We start from the raw sequence: 15,351 nt of genomic DNA on the forward strand, positions 1-15,351 counted from the left end.
AGGCTGAGGCAGGAGAATTGCATGAACCCAGGAGGCGGAGGTTGCGGTGAGCCGAGATCGCGCCATTGCACTCCAGCCTGGGTAACAAGAGCGAAACTCCGTCTCAAAAAAAGAAAATAAAGAAAAGAAAAGAAAAAAGAAAAGAAAAGAAAACTTGTAAAAGCTATGTACCCTAACTGCTTTTCAAAATGCTGCCAAGCAATAAAGTACTTTCCAATGAAGAGTTAATAAAGCAGATCACAGGAAGATTGAGTAATTCAAAAACTTAAAAACCCAAATGTTTTGCCATGTCACTCTAATGAATTTGTCACAAAATATTTGTTTAAATATATTTTATTATGGTTAGAACATAAAAACCAGTGATACACTAAGTATCTTCACTGAGTGTCTTCTTAAAAAGCCAGTTTTGAAGTATTTATGAAATTATTTTCAGCCGGGCATGGTGGCTCATGCCTGTAATCCCAGCACTTTGGGAGGCCGAAATGGGCAGATCACATGAGCCCAGGAGTTCAAGACCAACCTGGGCAACATGGTGAGACCTTGTCTCTATGAAAAATAGAAAAATTGGCTGGGTGTAGTTGTGTCCATCTGTAGTCCCAGCTACACAGGAGGCTGAGATGGGAGGATCACCTAAGACTGGGAAGTCAGGGCTGCAGTGAGCCATAATGCCACTGCACTCCAGCCCAAGCCACAGAGCGAGACCCTGCCTGAAAAATTTTTTTCAAAACATATATTTTTATATTTTTAAAATATAAAAATATATCTCAAAAATATCTCAAAAAAATTTTAAAAAATACATATATATATATATATATATATATTTTTTTTTTTTTAAATTTTTGAGACAGGGTCTCACTCTGTGGCCTGGGCTGGAGTGCATTGGCATTATGGCTCACTGCAGCCCTGATCTCCCAGACTCAGGTGATCCTCCCATCTCAGCCTCCCATGTAGCTGGGACTACAGATGGACACATCTTTAGTTTATATATAAACTAAAGTTTTTACTATAGAAAGTTTTTACTATAAAAAGTTTTACTATATAAAGTTTTTACTATATTACGCTATGGACAAGAAGCTTCAGCAAACAACTGATAGGGATGCTGGTTAAACCAAAACTACAGAGATCATCTAAGACAAGATAACAATTACCCAATGTTTTGGCGCCCAAAAAAAAAAAAAAAAAAAAGAACAGTAACGGCACTTAGAAGTAGTCTTTACACAATCAGTCCAAATAATAAATTTTGTTATAAACAAATATTTATAACGCTAGGTTAAAAAAAAAATGAGGGCTGGGCGCAGTGGATCTCACCTGTAATCCTAGCACTTTGGGAGTCTGAGGCGGGCAGATCACAAGGTCAAGAGATCCCACTAAGTTGCCCAGGCTGGTTTCAAACTCCTAGGCTCAAGTGATCCTCCTGCCTCAGCCTCCCAAAGTGCTGGGATTACAGACATAAGCCACCACATCAAGCTTGACGAATTTAAAAAATGTATTTTTAAGTGATTTTATTTTTAATCTTTGTGGGTACATAGGAAGTGTATATATTTATGGAGCACATGAGCTGTTTTGATACAGGCATATAATACATGATAATCACATCTTGGAACATGGGGTACACATCCCCTCAAGCATTTATCTTTTGTGTTATAATCTAATTATACTCTGTTATTTTAAAAAGGACAGTTAAATTATTGACTACAGTCACCCTGTTGTGCTCTAAAATACTAGACCTTATTCATCCTAACTACTTTTTGTACCATTAACCATCCACGCCTTCCCAAACTCACTACTACCTTTCCCAGCCTCTGGTAATACTCTCTGTCTCCATGGGTTCAATTGTTTTGATGTTTAGATCCCACAAATAAGAACATGTGATGTTTGTCTTTCTCTGCCTGGCTTATTTCACTTAATATAATAACTCCAGTTCCATTCACGTTGTCACAAGTGACTAAATCTCATTATTTTTCATGGCTGAATAATACTCCACTGTCTATAAGTCAAGCTTAAAGAATTTTAAGCATACCAGAATGGTACAGGAAGTTCCCCCATTGTACTCATTCCTCAGTTTCAGCCATTATCAACTAATGACCAATCTTGTTTCACTCACACTCTTTTTTTTTTTTTTTTTTTTTTTTTTTTTTTTTTTTTTTTTTTTTTTTTTTTTTTTTTTTTTTTTTTTTTGAGGCAGTCTTCCTCTTGTCACCCGGGCTGGAGTGCAGTGGTGCAATCTTGGCTCACTGCAGCCTCCGCCTCCTGGCCTCCCGAGTAGCTGGGATTATAGGTGGCCACCACCACGCTTAGCTAATTTTTGTATTCATACTCTCACATTCTTTCTTCATTCTATATTGTTTTGAAGCAAATCCCATATAATAGTTTTATATGTAAGTATCTTAGTATATATTCCTTAGTATATTTTCTAAAAATATAAACACAGTGTCCATAATGATTAAAGGGTAACATACAATTCTTAATAACTGTTCTGTTAATAATTTTCTTCATGTAAATAATGTTCTGTTATTATTTATGTTGGTTTCAATTTTTCTTCTAGCTGTTTAAAAAAACAGAAGGGAGTACCTCGGTGTTTGTAACTTTTCTCATATTTTAGTTTAAGAGATTTACAGAATTTCTAGATCAAAAGGCCACATTACAGTGGCATCAGAGTATGAGAACCAGTTTTACGATGCTCACTAGCAGTAGATGTGATAGTTTAATAAACTTTTTGCTGATTTAAGAGGCAAATATTTGTTCTAGTTAGGAAAAAAGTGAGGCTAGTGGGGCAGAAGCATTCTTTTAACAATATATATGTGATAATAAATATTTATTATCTTCTTTAACGGATTTTCTGTGTTTTATTGTATATTGTGATTTTAAACATTTTTGTAGGTCAAGGGGTCTAGCCTTTTCATAAACACTTTGAGAAATGTAATATACAGGAAAGTACATAACACAAGTAAGTATAAAGTCTAACTTCACTAAAACTAATACTCATGTAACCACTACCCAGATTGAGAACTAAAACATTACAGCATCCCAGAAACCCTCCTACCCCATGAATTTTGTCTCTGTTAAGACCTTCTCTTCCCTTCTCCCCAGAGGTAGCCACTGTCCTGCTTTTTATGGATTCACTTTTTTTTATTTTTAAATTTTTATTTATATATATATATCTTTTTGAGATGGACTCTCGTTCTGCCGCCCAAGCAGAGTGCAGTGGTGCAATTCAGCTCACTGCAACCTCCACCTCCAGGTTCAAACAATTCTCCTGCCTCAGCCTCCCGAATAGCTGGGATTATAGGCACCTGCCACCACACCTAGCTAATTTTTGTAATTTTAGTAGAGATGGGGTTTCATCATGTTGTCCAGGCTGGTCTCAAACTCTTGGCCTCAAGTGATCTGCCCCGCTCGGCCTCCCGAAATGCTGGATTACAGGTGTAAGCCATTGTGCCCAGCCCTTTTTTGCTCTTTAAACTGATGAATATATTCCTAAACAGTGTAGTTTAATAATCTGGCTTTACTTGTTTTTTTAATTATATAAATGGAATTACCATTATCAGAATCTTGATTCATGTTAATGAATATATTGTGATAAGAAGGAAAATCTAGAGTGTGAAGAATGAGAATTTTTTTGCTGGCAGCACCCTTGAGAGTCATTAGTAGCTCCTAGCAACTTAGGGATCTCAGTGTTTGTATAGCTCAGTGGGAGATAGTCTGCAGGAGTGAGGGTAGTCAAGGCTCTGAAGAAAGACCTACCCTAGATAGAACCATAGGTGGGGATAGGGGCGGGGCCATTTAGCTAGTCATTTGGACCTCTGTTTTTGATTCAGCAGTTGCCTTTGGCCTCTTGATAGACTTAATTCATTCTTTTCACAGCAGAACTGGTGTTTAGGCCCAACATCTCCTGGTGGTTAGAAAATAGCATTAACTAGTTGAGGTTATGCATTTATAGCAGTACGCATTGTCATTAAAGCCTCTGTTTGATTAACTCATGTCATAATGAATATTGTACTTATCTGAGAAGTGACTCTACAATTATATTAAAGCCTGTGTTTGTGCATTTCAATCACTACTAAATCAATCTAAACATAGGGAATCAATTTTTAAATACACTTACCAGGATGATTGGAAATGGGGGGCTGGAATGCAAGCTCATTGTGAACAGGCCCTAAAGAAAAGACAACAAAAATTCCATTTTTATTTATTAAAAGTTGTCTAATGCTAAAACTTTTGGTAAATCTTACTCAAATATAACTATTATAGGTTAAGAGTTGTTTAAAACAAGCTTATGCAACGTCTAAGAACTTAAAAGTTTAAATTACTTTACAATAAGCAAATCATATTGAACTATTAATAAGTTTGTGGCTATTTAATAACTAACATTTTAGTGCTACCTGCCAAGTGCTATTATTACACAATTTACACATAATTTTACATCCAGTATTTAATACAGAATATAAATGAATTATTCATGTAATGTGCAATACAGTACAATTTATAGTGCAATGTATAATAATAAACTGTGAGGTCTATCCTAAAAACAAGTGCTTATGTTAATTAAGGATGTTATATAATAAAATTGTAGCTAACATAATTGAAAACTTGTTATGTGTTAAGACACAGTGCTAAACACCTCACATAAATTATTACATTTACTTCTTACAAACACCCCTTGAGGTAGACACTACTACAGGTAATATTACTCTTGAGGCTTAATGAGGTGAAGTAACTTGTCAATGGTCACAGAGCCAGTTAAAGGTCCAAACCCAACACTCTTAACCACTATGATGGCCCAGGGAGCCATTAAAAATTACGTTCTCTTAAGAAATAGAAAAAACAGTAACATAACTGAAAAGAAGCAAGATATATACAATACACATATAGTAGGTGCCCTCTGTCAACTGACATATACCTGTTTATATGACTGGAAGGAAAATGACAAAATATTAGAAGTGGCTATTTTTGAGTAGCAGGATTCAGGGTAATTTTGCTTTTCTTATTTACCCTTTTCTATATTGTCTAAGTTTTCTTTGATACTATTAATATTATAATGAGATTGATTTTACTAAGCCATATGAACAATTCTCCTATTCTACCTGAAACTAGAGGCTATCTGTAGGGTATTCCTCCCAATCATGCTGGCACAGAGTTATTGATAGATTCAACATTATCCAAAGTACAATGAATATTATGCTAAGGGAAACCTTGAGAACTTAGTGCTCGAAGGGTTTCAATCCATTATGGGTGGATATACAAGACACACATGAGATCTAAGAACATATACAAAGCAAACAAACAAATGAATGGAAATCAATGTGATGTTAATGAAACATTAGCAACAGAGAAATAAATGTATTCAGCAAACATTACTCCTCTAAAAAGGTGTAACTATGAAAAATAATACTGTTCACAAAAAATACTGAAAATCACTATTTATAATGAAAAAAAAAAAAAAAAAAAAAAAAAAAAAAAAAAAAAAAAAAAAAAAAAAAAAAAAGAAAAGAAAAGAAAAGAAAAGAAAACAAAGCCCTACCAAAAAAAAAGAAAAAAAAAAAGCCCTTACAACAAAAACAAGAGCTTACAGTAATGTCCGGGATGGGGCGGCATAGGCGGGTGGTGCTGAAGATGGCCGTTTTGGTGGTGAGGCAAATTAGGTGTGTATGGTGCAGTCCTACTTCCAGTCCAGGTGGTAGTGCTGTCTAAAAATTAAGGCCCACATGGGTTAATTTGCTTTTATAAAGGCTGCCTACTTTTTTCTCAACTATTTAAAAGATTTTTTTAAAGTATGTACATACTATGATGGTAAGTAGCTGGCTGACCAGTAAATCCATTCTGCTGCTGTCCTGGCTGAGGCCCTGATGCTATCTGCAACAGTCCTTCACTATGGCTGCCCCCCAGTATACTGGCAGGCTGACCTAGAGGAACAAGAAGACATTAACACGGTACATTCATAGATGTCATCTTATGATTTCATATACTAAATGAAGGACCAATTTTATCTGATAATGCACAACTATAAAGATGGGCAAAAAGTGTAACTCACCCATGGCCTTTCAGGTAAAAAACCTAAAGTCATCTATAAAGGCAAATCTTAACTAGATGAAGCTCAAAATTATTCCATTTTAGGTCATTTTCTCGCTAATTTTAGTGGCTTATTTCTTCACAAACATATTTCAAATACCAGCAAAACACCACTGTCTGGCCCATCATTTTAACTTCTTCAGAAGTAATCAGTTCATCCCTGGCCACTCTATCAGCTCTCTCTGGACCTTTCTGATTAGGACCCCAAAAATCCAGACTCAAGAAAATGTTGAAAACTGAAAAGTTAATCATTATCAGCATGGTATTGGTAGAGAGAATGCTAGGGTTTGACAGAGAAAAGCTGAGCAGGAAATTATTTTAAATAGGATGTGATGGTGAAGATGAGGAAGTTAAAAAGATCTAGCTCTGCTGCCCAATCAATATACCATTTATTGGTTAAAAACAAAACAAAACAAAAAACTATCACTATACTTTGAAATTTTTTCAAGAGCTTTTATAAACCAAGAATCATTTCTTTTCAAGAACATCACCATATTAGATTTACAAAAAATTAGTTGCCCTTTCTCTATGTAATATACCAAGAGAATCAAGTCTCTCTTGGCTTCTATTCTATTCAAAAACCATTCTATGATATTGCTTACTGTCCTACATTTTTAAGGCTTCTTTTTTAAAGTAAAAAAAAACTTGATTTCTTAAAGAGTGGTAATTAAGTCAACTGCTTATCCCATTTGGAAAGCACTAAATTTATAATTATTTTTTCACTGGCATCACCTCATTCTTTTCTAAATGGGAATATAATCTGATGGAAGAGAGTAAATGTCACCACTGCTCAAAGTATCAAAGAAAAGAAATATTTTTCTTTTCTCTACATGTCACATTTCCTTAAAGCTAAGAATTACAAAACCAAAAGCTAAAGAGAATATTTCAACACTCCCAAATTATTTACTTGTAAAGATGACATCTTAGCAACCTCCCTTCCTACTCATCCCCCAGATTCTGCAAGTTATCCTTAAAGGTTAATTACGGTTTTGTCCATGTTTTTAACAATTCTACATGCTACATACTCTTAGCTAACTTACAAAAATTGTCACTAACTACACAAGATAAGTTATTTTAATTTACAGGTATTTAGAAGGAAATTCTTAAAATATTCAGGTGTCAAATGAACATAAATTGTAAAGTGACCCACTGTAGTTATCCAAACTGAATAGTTCCTTATACAATTCTAAGAATGTAAATTAAGGTTAAACAATTTAATACAACTAAATCAGCTCATGTAAAACAGCCTTCCAAATCTTCTATTTTAGTTCAACTTCTTTTCTTTCATTTAATGTTATCAATATACTTTTTGAAATCTAAGGGAACATTTTGACACGTTCTAAAACTTACAGTATTTACAGTATTCAAGTATTTAAATCTACCCAATAAATACCAGGATAAAATTTGCTCCATTTCATTTATATCGCTTTTTCTAATCTTCGAATGGGACTCAACTTCAGGGAACAAAACAGTCAAAATGAAGTCACTTTAGTAAAAATTACGTTCAAGTGGCTAAAATGTACCTTCTTTTATTTTCTATCACTACTCACTGTTTGTCAACCATATTCCTAATTTGGTTAATAAAAAGTAGACAGGTAGCAGAAGCACCAGGTGATTAAGGATCTGGGTAAGTGCTTAACCTACATGACCCATTTAGAATATGCTGCCCATACTGAGATGGTCATCTCTTATATAGCAAACCAACAACCTACTGGTTCAAGGTGGTACAATGAATGAAAGAGGTGAAATTTTGGTATACTTCACCTGAAAACTCACAATTACAGAAATCAGCCCCCATTTAAGCTAAAGATCAAAATTTCTACGTTGAATCTAATCTGACAGTAAAGCAAACAGAATAATGGTAACTATTCTATTTTGGTAGCAACTAACACAGTATTAGCCCAGAGCTGTCAAAAATCTGTTCTGATGTGGGTTTACATGCAATTCCCTTAGCAACCGCATGCAGCTAACACCATACACATGCCAAGACAATGCTCTATGATTAACTGGGGGGGCAGGTGGGGAAGCTACTTCATTTGCCAAGCAGCAAACTATCAAACCTTTGGTTACTATGAAAATAACAGAACCAGATCATATCATCAGGCCCCCAAAAACCTGAACCTAGTAGACCCTCTGCCTCCTATGACACAGCAGAAAATAAGGATCCTTCTGAAACAGACTTCTTTTTAAAATATATACATATATTTTTAAAAGAGATATAGAATTTAGCTTTACATCAAAATTGACTAAATTACTTAATGTCTATTTTGAGGGATATATAACAAATTTGTCAAGATCCCTTTGCACAAAGAAAAAAATTGGACAATTATAAAGTAATATTCTCCCAGATAAAGCAAAATAAGAATACTGGATTAAAAGAAAGGTTGCAGTTCCATTAACACAGACCTTCATAAACATCTTGGATCAAAACTACTTGTTAACTATTTAAATATTTCTCCAAAATCTGAGAGCTGAAGATGCTACTTCTACATGTAATAGTAAAGTGCAAATTAGATCAATTTAAATCAATATTATAATCAAATCATTAATTTAAATCAATATTATAATCAAAGCCATTACTTAAATTCCAAGTGATTGTATACATCTATTTAATGCCTGTTGACCTATGAAAGATACCATAGTTACTTTTAAAGTTTACTTAATTGGCATTTCCCTCCAAGTGACAGGACAACTCAACTTGCTGACTACATCGGGTTCCAGAACTCACTTGTGGAAGCCACAGGAATGTTGGGAAAGTTGGCAGTGCTGGTAGCATTAGACTCAGATGGGGCTAACAGAGCTGGGGTGCTGTATGTCTCTGTTGACGCACGATTACTTGGTGGATGCTGGATGGTTTGAATTGAATGTCCTTCAGTGGATAATGATGGCTGTCCCTCAAAATCATGAACATATTCATCCTTCACCATCATACTTGATGGAGCTATGTAGAAAATTAAACGTATTTTAAATTTTTATAAGTTTCTATTCCCAGAAAAAAAAAATCTTATTAGCAATATAACAATCTCTAAAATCAATTACAGTGTAAATAACTAACTTTAATTCAGAATTTTTTCATATTATTTTAAAACATACTACTTTACCAGCAAAAGTCACTTATTTAGCAATAATAGCATCAGATATATGTTATTGATCAATCTGACTCTCAAATTTGAAGCTAGTCTATGAAGTTCCAACAGCCTCCAGCAACAATCATAAAAGGTATTCCTCAGTTTTTTGATAAACCTAGAAGAATAATCACCTAAATACATAAGGCAAGCAAAAACCAAATGGCTAGAAATGTGTATCCAGCTGAGAAAACCAATTATTCAGTCTAAATCGAGATTGGGTACTTAACTGTGTCTTTTTGCTAATTTCACACTGTGGAGATATGACTGGGATCTGATAGATATCCAATTCCATGACCTGGAATTACTGTTAAGCAATATTTTAATACACTTTAAAAATGAAGTGTATTAAATGTCCCCTATAGATTTAGAACCAAAAGGTAAAACTCTAAATGAAAAGTCAAACTGAAATTTCCCTCTAGAAACCCAGCCCAAATAAGAATATTTAATAAATATATGTTGTGAGAAAACTCAATAATCAATATCTTTCACCTATGTGCTTACACCTTTACATGCAAAGCTAGTCCAGCTGATATAACACCTTTCCATTAACAAACCAGGAAATATTTGCTCCATTGTATGGAAAAAAAACCCAGAAACTGAATTGCATTAATAATGTTAATTCTCTGCCCAGAACCTTCCCATTTGTTTTTAGGTTATTATTTTAAGGTTTGCTTTTTATCTTTAGCAACCAATCCTTTTTTGCTTTTGAACTAACACTACTCCAGAACTTAACAACCCACTGACCTAACAGTAGGTTCTCTTCACAAAGCAATCAATTAGTAGACCACAAAAAGGCACTCCTTTTTTCATTAAGAACCAGCCTATCATTTGCCTTATCTTTCCCTATGTCAACCGTTGAAAACAAATCTACTACATGTAAATATCAGTTAAGTTACAATGGCTATTTTTTATTAAATTGAGACATTTCACAGCAATAATAATCATCCATTATGCAAGTTTCTTAAAAACCTCTTAAAAGTTCATACATCCAAAGTCATGAAGATGATATTTTGAGGACCCATAAATCCCATTCCAAAGTTCCTCTTTAGAAATGTAATGGAAACAAAAAGATAATCAAAAGGGTGCTTAACAAATTGTATCAATAAAAATGTATTGTTAAATGCTTAACAAAATGTATCAATAAAAAAATCTGAACCCAATCACTCATCACTAACATTGGCCAAATAATAAAAAATAGTAAAAAGAAAAAAAATGTTTGGGGCATAAAATCAGTACATCTACATTTATCCAGCCTTGTATTATACCTTCAACAAAATTCAATGATTTTCTTCATATAAATCCTGCCATCTCTAATTACTTCCTGGACATTTTAGGGTTTTTTTGGTTGTTGTTGTTGTTGTTATAATGACTGGGATCTTTTTACCAACCTACTGGCTTTGCTAGCTGATTTGAGGATACAACTGGTCAACTTGATACTCACTGCTTCAGCTTTTCAGGTGACTCTTCAGCTTAATCAGCAATCATAACATCTTTAAGTACCAACTGTATTTTGCTTTTAAATAGTTATGACTCATAAATTTTTCTTGCCTTAAATATGCTGGCTAAACTTCCCAAATGTAACTTTGAAACTTCTACTGGTATACAGATCTCTTTAACCAGATATTCTATAATAACTGTTTTTTAGGTAAAACTAAAGGTAATAACAAGGATAGAAAGTCTGCAATATATTTTTGCCAAGAGAAAAAAACAAGTTACAAAACACTATTGTACACTATGATCATATGCATGTTTAAAAAATCATATACTGTAAGCAAAAAAGTAAGGTCCAGAATAGTATGCACAGTATGCGCTTTGTGTAAGAAAGGAGGTATGTATTTTTTGCATATAGAAACCCTGGAAGGAAACACCAGAAACTAATAAAAGTGATTACCTGAGGTAGGGGGGAATGGGGGCAGGGGTGGGAGCACTTCTTTTCACTGTATACCTTTTTATAGTATTTTGATTTATGGACCATATATTGCCTATTCAAAAAAATAAAATTAAAAAAACATATAGTATATCTTTTTTATAGTCCAGAAGAACAGACACCAAATTGTTAAATAGTTCCTTTTATGGGCTATTCACAAATGCATTCATTGAAAAGATATTTCTTGAGTACCTATGTTCCAGGTACTGTTCTAGTACTTGGGATAGACCCATAAACAAAACAAATATCCCTGCTGTCATGGAGTTTGCAGTCTTTTGCAGTATTTTTCCGTTGTTTAAATATCTAATAGCAAGCAAACATTACTCCAGCTTCTCCTAGTCGTCTATTCTTGGGCAAGTTCCCTCACCTCTCCAAGTAGCAGTCCCTTCATCTGTTAAAGTATAAATAATCCCACCTCCCATGTAGAAGTATCATGAGAATGATAACACAATACTCAGAAATCATTTAGCTCAATCTGACCTGACACAAAATGAGTACTCAGTGTTACCTATGGTTATTTCACCATATTCTTAGAGTAATCATACATATATATATATATATATCGATCACAAACTGTTCTAAGAGGGCTGGGCATGGTGGCACATGCCTGTAATCCCAGCAACTTGGGAGGCCAAGGCGGGTGGATCTCCTGAGGTCAGTAGTTCAAGACCAGCCTGGACAACATGGTGAAACCCCAACTCTACTAAAAATACAAAAAAAATTTTAGCTGGGTGTGGTGGTGAGCACCTGTAATCCCAGCTACTCGGGAGGCTGAGGCAGGAGAATTGCTTGAACCCAGGAGGTGGAGGTTGCAGAGAGCCAAGACTGTGCCACTGCATTCCAGCCTGGGCAACAAGAGCAAAACTCTGTCTCAAAAAACAAAAAAGTTCTGAGAAGGTCAAATAATATACTCTCTATAGGTGACAAAGAAGCTGAAACCACTGGGCCCACCCTACATCTGTATTCTTTATCATCACCAGCAAGCAGGACACAGCACCTGTCTGATGGTATTATCACTCTCTATTTTTTTTCTCTCCTCCACTAGACTATAAGCTCACTTAAGTAGACAAGACATGCCTTATTATCTTAGCATCCCTGGAACCTACTACCAAGCAGTACGTGCTCATTAAATATTTGTTAAAATGAATACATAGGTCAACTTGGTCATAGAAAGTTTCATGAAAGATAAAAGGCAGTGTGTAAATGATTACCACAAGACTTTAACTCAAAAATGAAGGAAATGTCCCATTTTCTTAACTTTTTAGTTACCTGGTCTTATATTATTCCTTTGTCCAAATCTAGAAGGAGCTGTGAGAAATACCCCTTGTTTTCTGAGGAAATACGGCACTGAAGACACCCTTTACAAAACCACCGCTAGGGGGATCTACAAGGCTGAATACAGCTCTAGAGTCATTAAAGAAAGGCTATCAACCCATACAATCCCATTGATAACAGTGCATCAATAATTTTAGGATGGGGAGGTGTGTGATAAGCATTCAGAATTTGAACCCCCTCACAAACAGCCCCACAGAGAGATTCAGATACACTTATCATTGCAGTCTCCCTACCTTGAATACCTACTGAGCCAAATGTTTTAATTCTCCAAAAACATGGATGGAAAATGAAGATATGAAGTGTGTTTACTTTCAAAAAAAAAGAAGTTATATGGTATCAATGTCTGCATGGCAAAGAGGCAGAGCTTTAATCAATCTTAAAGGAACCCTTCCCAGACCACCACAACAGCTCCTAATAATAAACCTACACTTCTCAGAAACCTACTAATCACTAACAAGCACCACAAGGCACTAAGTCTTCCTTCCTCCATTAGTGATATGGGAGAAAGGTGGAAAATAAAAACAAGAAGACTTGCAAACTCTTACTAAATTTTGGTTAAGGTCACCTAGTATTTCTAACCCATCTCTAAAATTGTGCAAACAAAAAAGGTCCCAAGTTACTACTCATTTCCCTCCGGAACAACAGCACACCTTTCTAAGATGACAGTGGTTCCTTTTCTTTGAGATGGAGTTTTGCTCTTGTTGCCCAGGCAATGGCATGATCTCAGCTCACTACAACCTCCACCTCCTGGGTTCAAGTGATTCGCTTGCCTCAGTATCCTGAGTAGCTGGGATTACAGGCACCCACCTGGCTAATTTTTTATATTTTTAGTAGCGACAGGGTTTCACCATGTTGGCCAGGCTGGTCTCGAACTCCTGACCTCACATGATCCACCTGCCTCAGGCTCCCAAAGTTCTGGATTTACAGACATGAACCACTGCACCTGGCTCACAGTGGTTCTTTATAAGAGTTTCTCTGCAAATTAATTAGTTCTTACAGAAATTTTAGTAAGTTCTAAGTAACAGAGCTAAAGATTTAATAAAACTCCATTCTCAAATATTACACTAAAAAACAAAAACATACACCCCCATTGGTGTTTCATTTTCTCACCTTAAAACACTTTTTCAATAAGGTAAGCTGTGATGGGCATATGCTTTTAAAGTAGCCTTGATTTATTTACTCAAAATGTAACAAGACTGAAAAAACACAAATCTGAGTACAATTTTAAACCATTCTCAACATTATATAAAAATAAATTAGACTGAAATGAAGAAACATTAGAATACTGGTATTTTTACTGGATATGTTATACATGATTCCAAATTACCAAACATTCTGGGTACTTACCATCCATTTAAACTGGCTCTGTGAGATTTTCTTCAAAAACAGTGCTTAACTTGAAAAACAGTCTTTGTATTTGTTTTTGGTTCATTCCCCTATCATATTTTTTAGAGTACTTTAATTCATAAATTGCAGTTCAAATACAAAGAGTAAATAGCCAATTTAAATCCAGTTTTAAACGCTGACACACCCCCCCCATCTAAATTTCCAAAGCAGTATAAGTTATTTTCTTATTAAGGTTACTGCCACCCACACAAATTAATTAATTCGAGGTCAACAAAAAAACAGAGAGGATAAAACACAAGAAAGAGAATGTAATTAGAAACAGATTACCTACCATTACTCTGCAGTGTTAATCCTGAGAGATCTTAATTGTTTAAAGAGGGGAAAAAAATAAAACATCAATCATTACAATGAAAATATTTTCCATTTAAAAACAGAGAATGTAAATTTAAGCCAGAGATTACAAAAGTTCATGAACCATTTCAATTCAGAAGTAGCATAAACGCTATCTAACAACACATATACTAAGTATTCAAACTTATAATGTTTTCCATCTTATTTCTTAAAAACAATGTTTTAAATGGGCAAAATGTCAACATAATACTTGGTTTTAGTAGTCAAAATATAAGTTTGTTCCTGAATTCAAATTTAAATATTTATATTAAAAATATTTAAAGTCCTGGGCTATCTTCCAAATTTAATTTAACTTACAAAAATTAAAACACTACTGAGATCATTTTTCCTTTATGTTTCTAAGGATAAAAGCAAAGTCTACTTACCAATTCCAGGTGATACAACTCGTTCATAGTGATATGGATTCACACAGACACTATCACATTTTAAGTCAAACGCATACTGACAATATTTAACATGCTTTAGTTCATTTTTGTGAAGATCAGGCCACCTCCAGAGACGGGCATAGATCACATGAGGAAATCCTTTCCGGCCAGCCACCTGGAAAAATAAACGACCATTTATTCATGTGTCACATTATGCAAGACACTATACATATATTCTGATTTAATCCTCACAATCCTACCAAGTCAGTATTACAATTCCCATTTCATAAATGAGAACACTAAAATTCAAAGTAACTACCTTGGCCATGTCACACATCACACCTAGAATTTAAACGTTGGTATAATTTCAAGGCCTGTGCTCAGGTTTTAAAAATGCAAAAAGTGGGTGGGCGTGGTCGCTCACACCTGTAATCCTGTCACTTTGGGAGGCCAAGGGAGGATCTCTTGAACCTAGGAATTCAAGACCAGCCTGGACAACATGGCAAGACCTTGTCTCCACAAAAAATAAAAAATTAACCAGGCATGGTGGTGTGTGCCTGTAGTCCTAGCTACTCAGGAGGCTAAGGCAGGAGAATTGAATAAGCCCAGCAGATCTAGGCTGCAGTGAGCCATGTTCGCACCACTGCACTCCAGCATGGGCAAGGCTGAGACCATGTCTCAAAGAAATAAAATGAAATAAATAAATAAATATGCAAAAAGACTTTGTTGTAGAAACTACATAAAGTCTAGAAATAAAACTTTAAAATCT

General features: G+C 34.9%; 1 protein-coding gene across 3 annotated transcripts in view; it reads right to left on the minus strand.

The window, feature by feature from the left end:
- The window catches only part of SMAD4 (SMAD family member 4), a 34,307-nt gene extending 19,301 nt beyond the window's left edge, over positions 1-15,006 (minus strand). Inside the window, exons 1-6 of one of the 3 annotated variants that reach the window (XR_005200434.1) lie at positions 14,583-15,002; positions 14,138-14,167; positions 8,798-9,010; positions 5,784-5,903; positions 5,571-5,687; positions 4,106-4,156 (exon numbers count right to left, since the gene is read on the minus strand). Coding sequence is in view for 2 of the 3 variants with exons in the window: in XM_017529568.2 (XP_017385057.1) it covers positions 4,106-4,156; positions 5,571-5,687; positions 5,784-5,903; positions 8,798-8,999 (490 nt within the window). In the remaining variant the exon portion in view is untranslated. Of the gene's footprint in view, positions 1-4,105; positions 4,157-5,570; positions 5,688-5,783; positions 5,904-8,797; positions 9,011-14,137; positions 14,168-14,582 lie in introns of all 3 variants that reach the window. The other 2 variants (XM_017529568.2, XM_017529570.2) reach the window with 2 other exon arrangements.
- Between the last annotated feature and the right edge of the window lie 345 nt (positions 15,007-15,351).

Source organism: Cebus imitator, unplaced genomic scaffold (assembly GCF_001604975.1).
Source record: "Cebus imitator isolate Cc_AM_T3 unplaced genomic scaffold, Cebus_imitator-1.0 Scaffold60, whole genome shotgun sequence".
In the NCBI taxonomy this organism is placed as follows: domain Eukaryota; kingdom Metazoa; phylum Chordata; class Mammalia; order Primates; family Cebidae; genus Cebus; species Cebus imitator.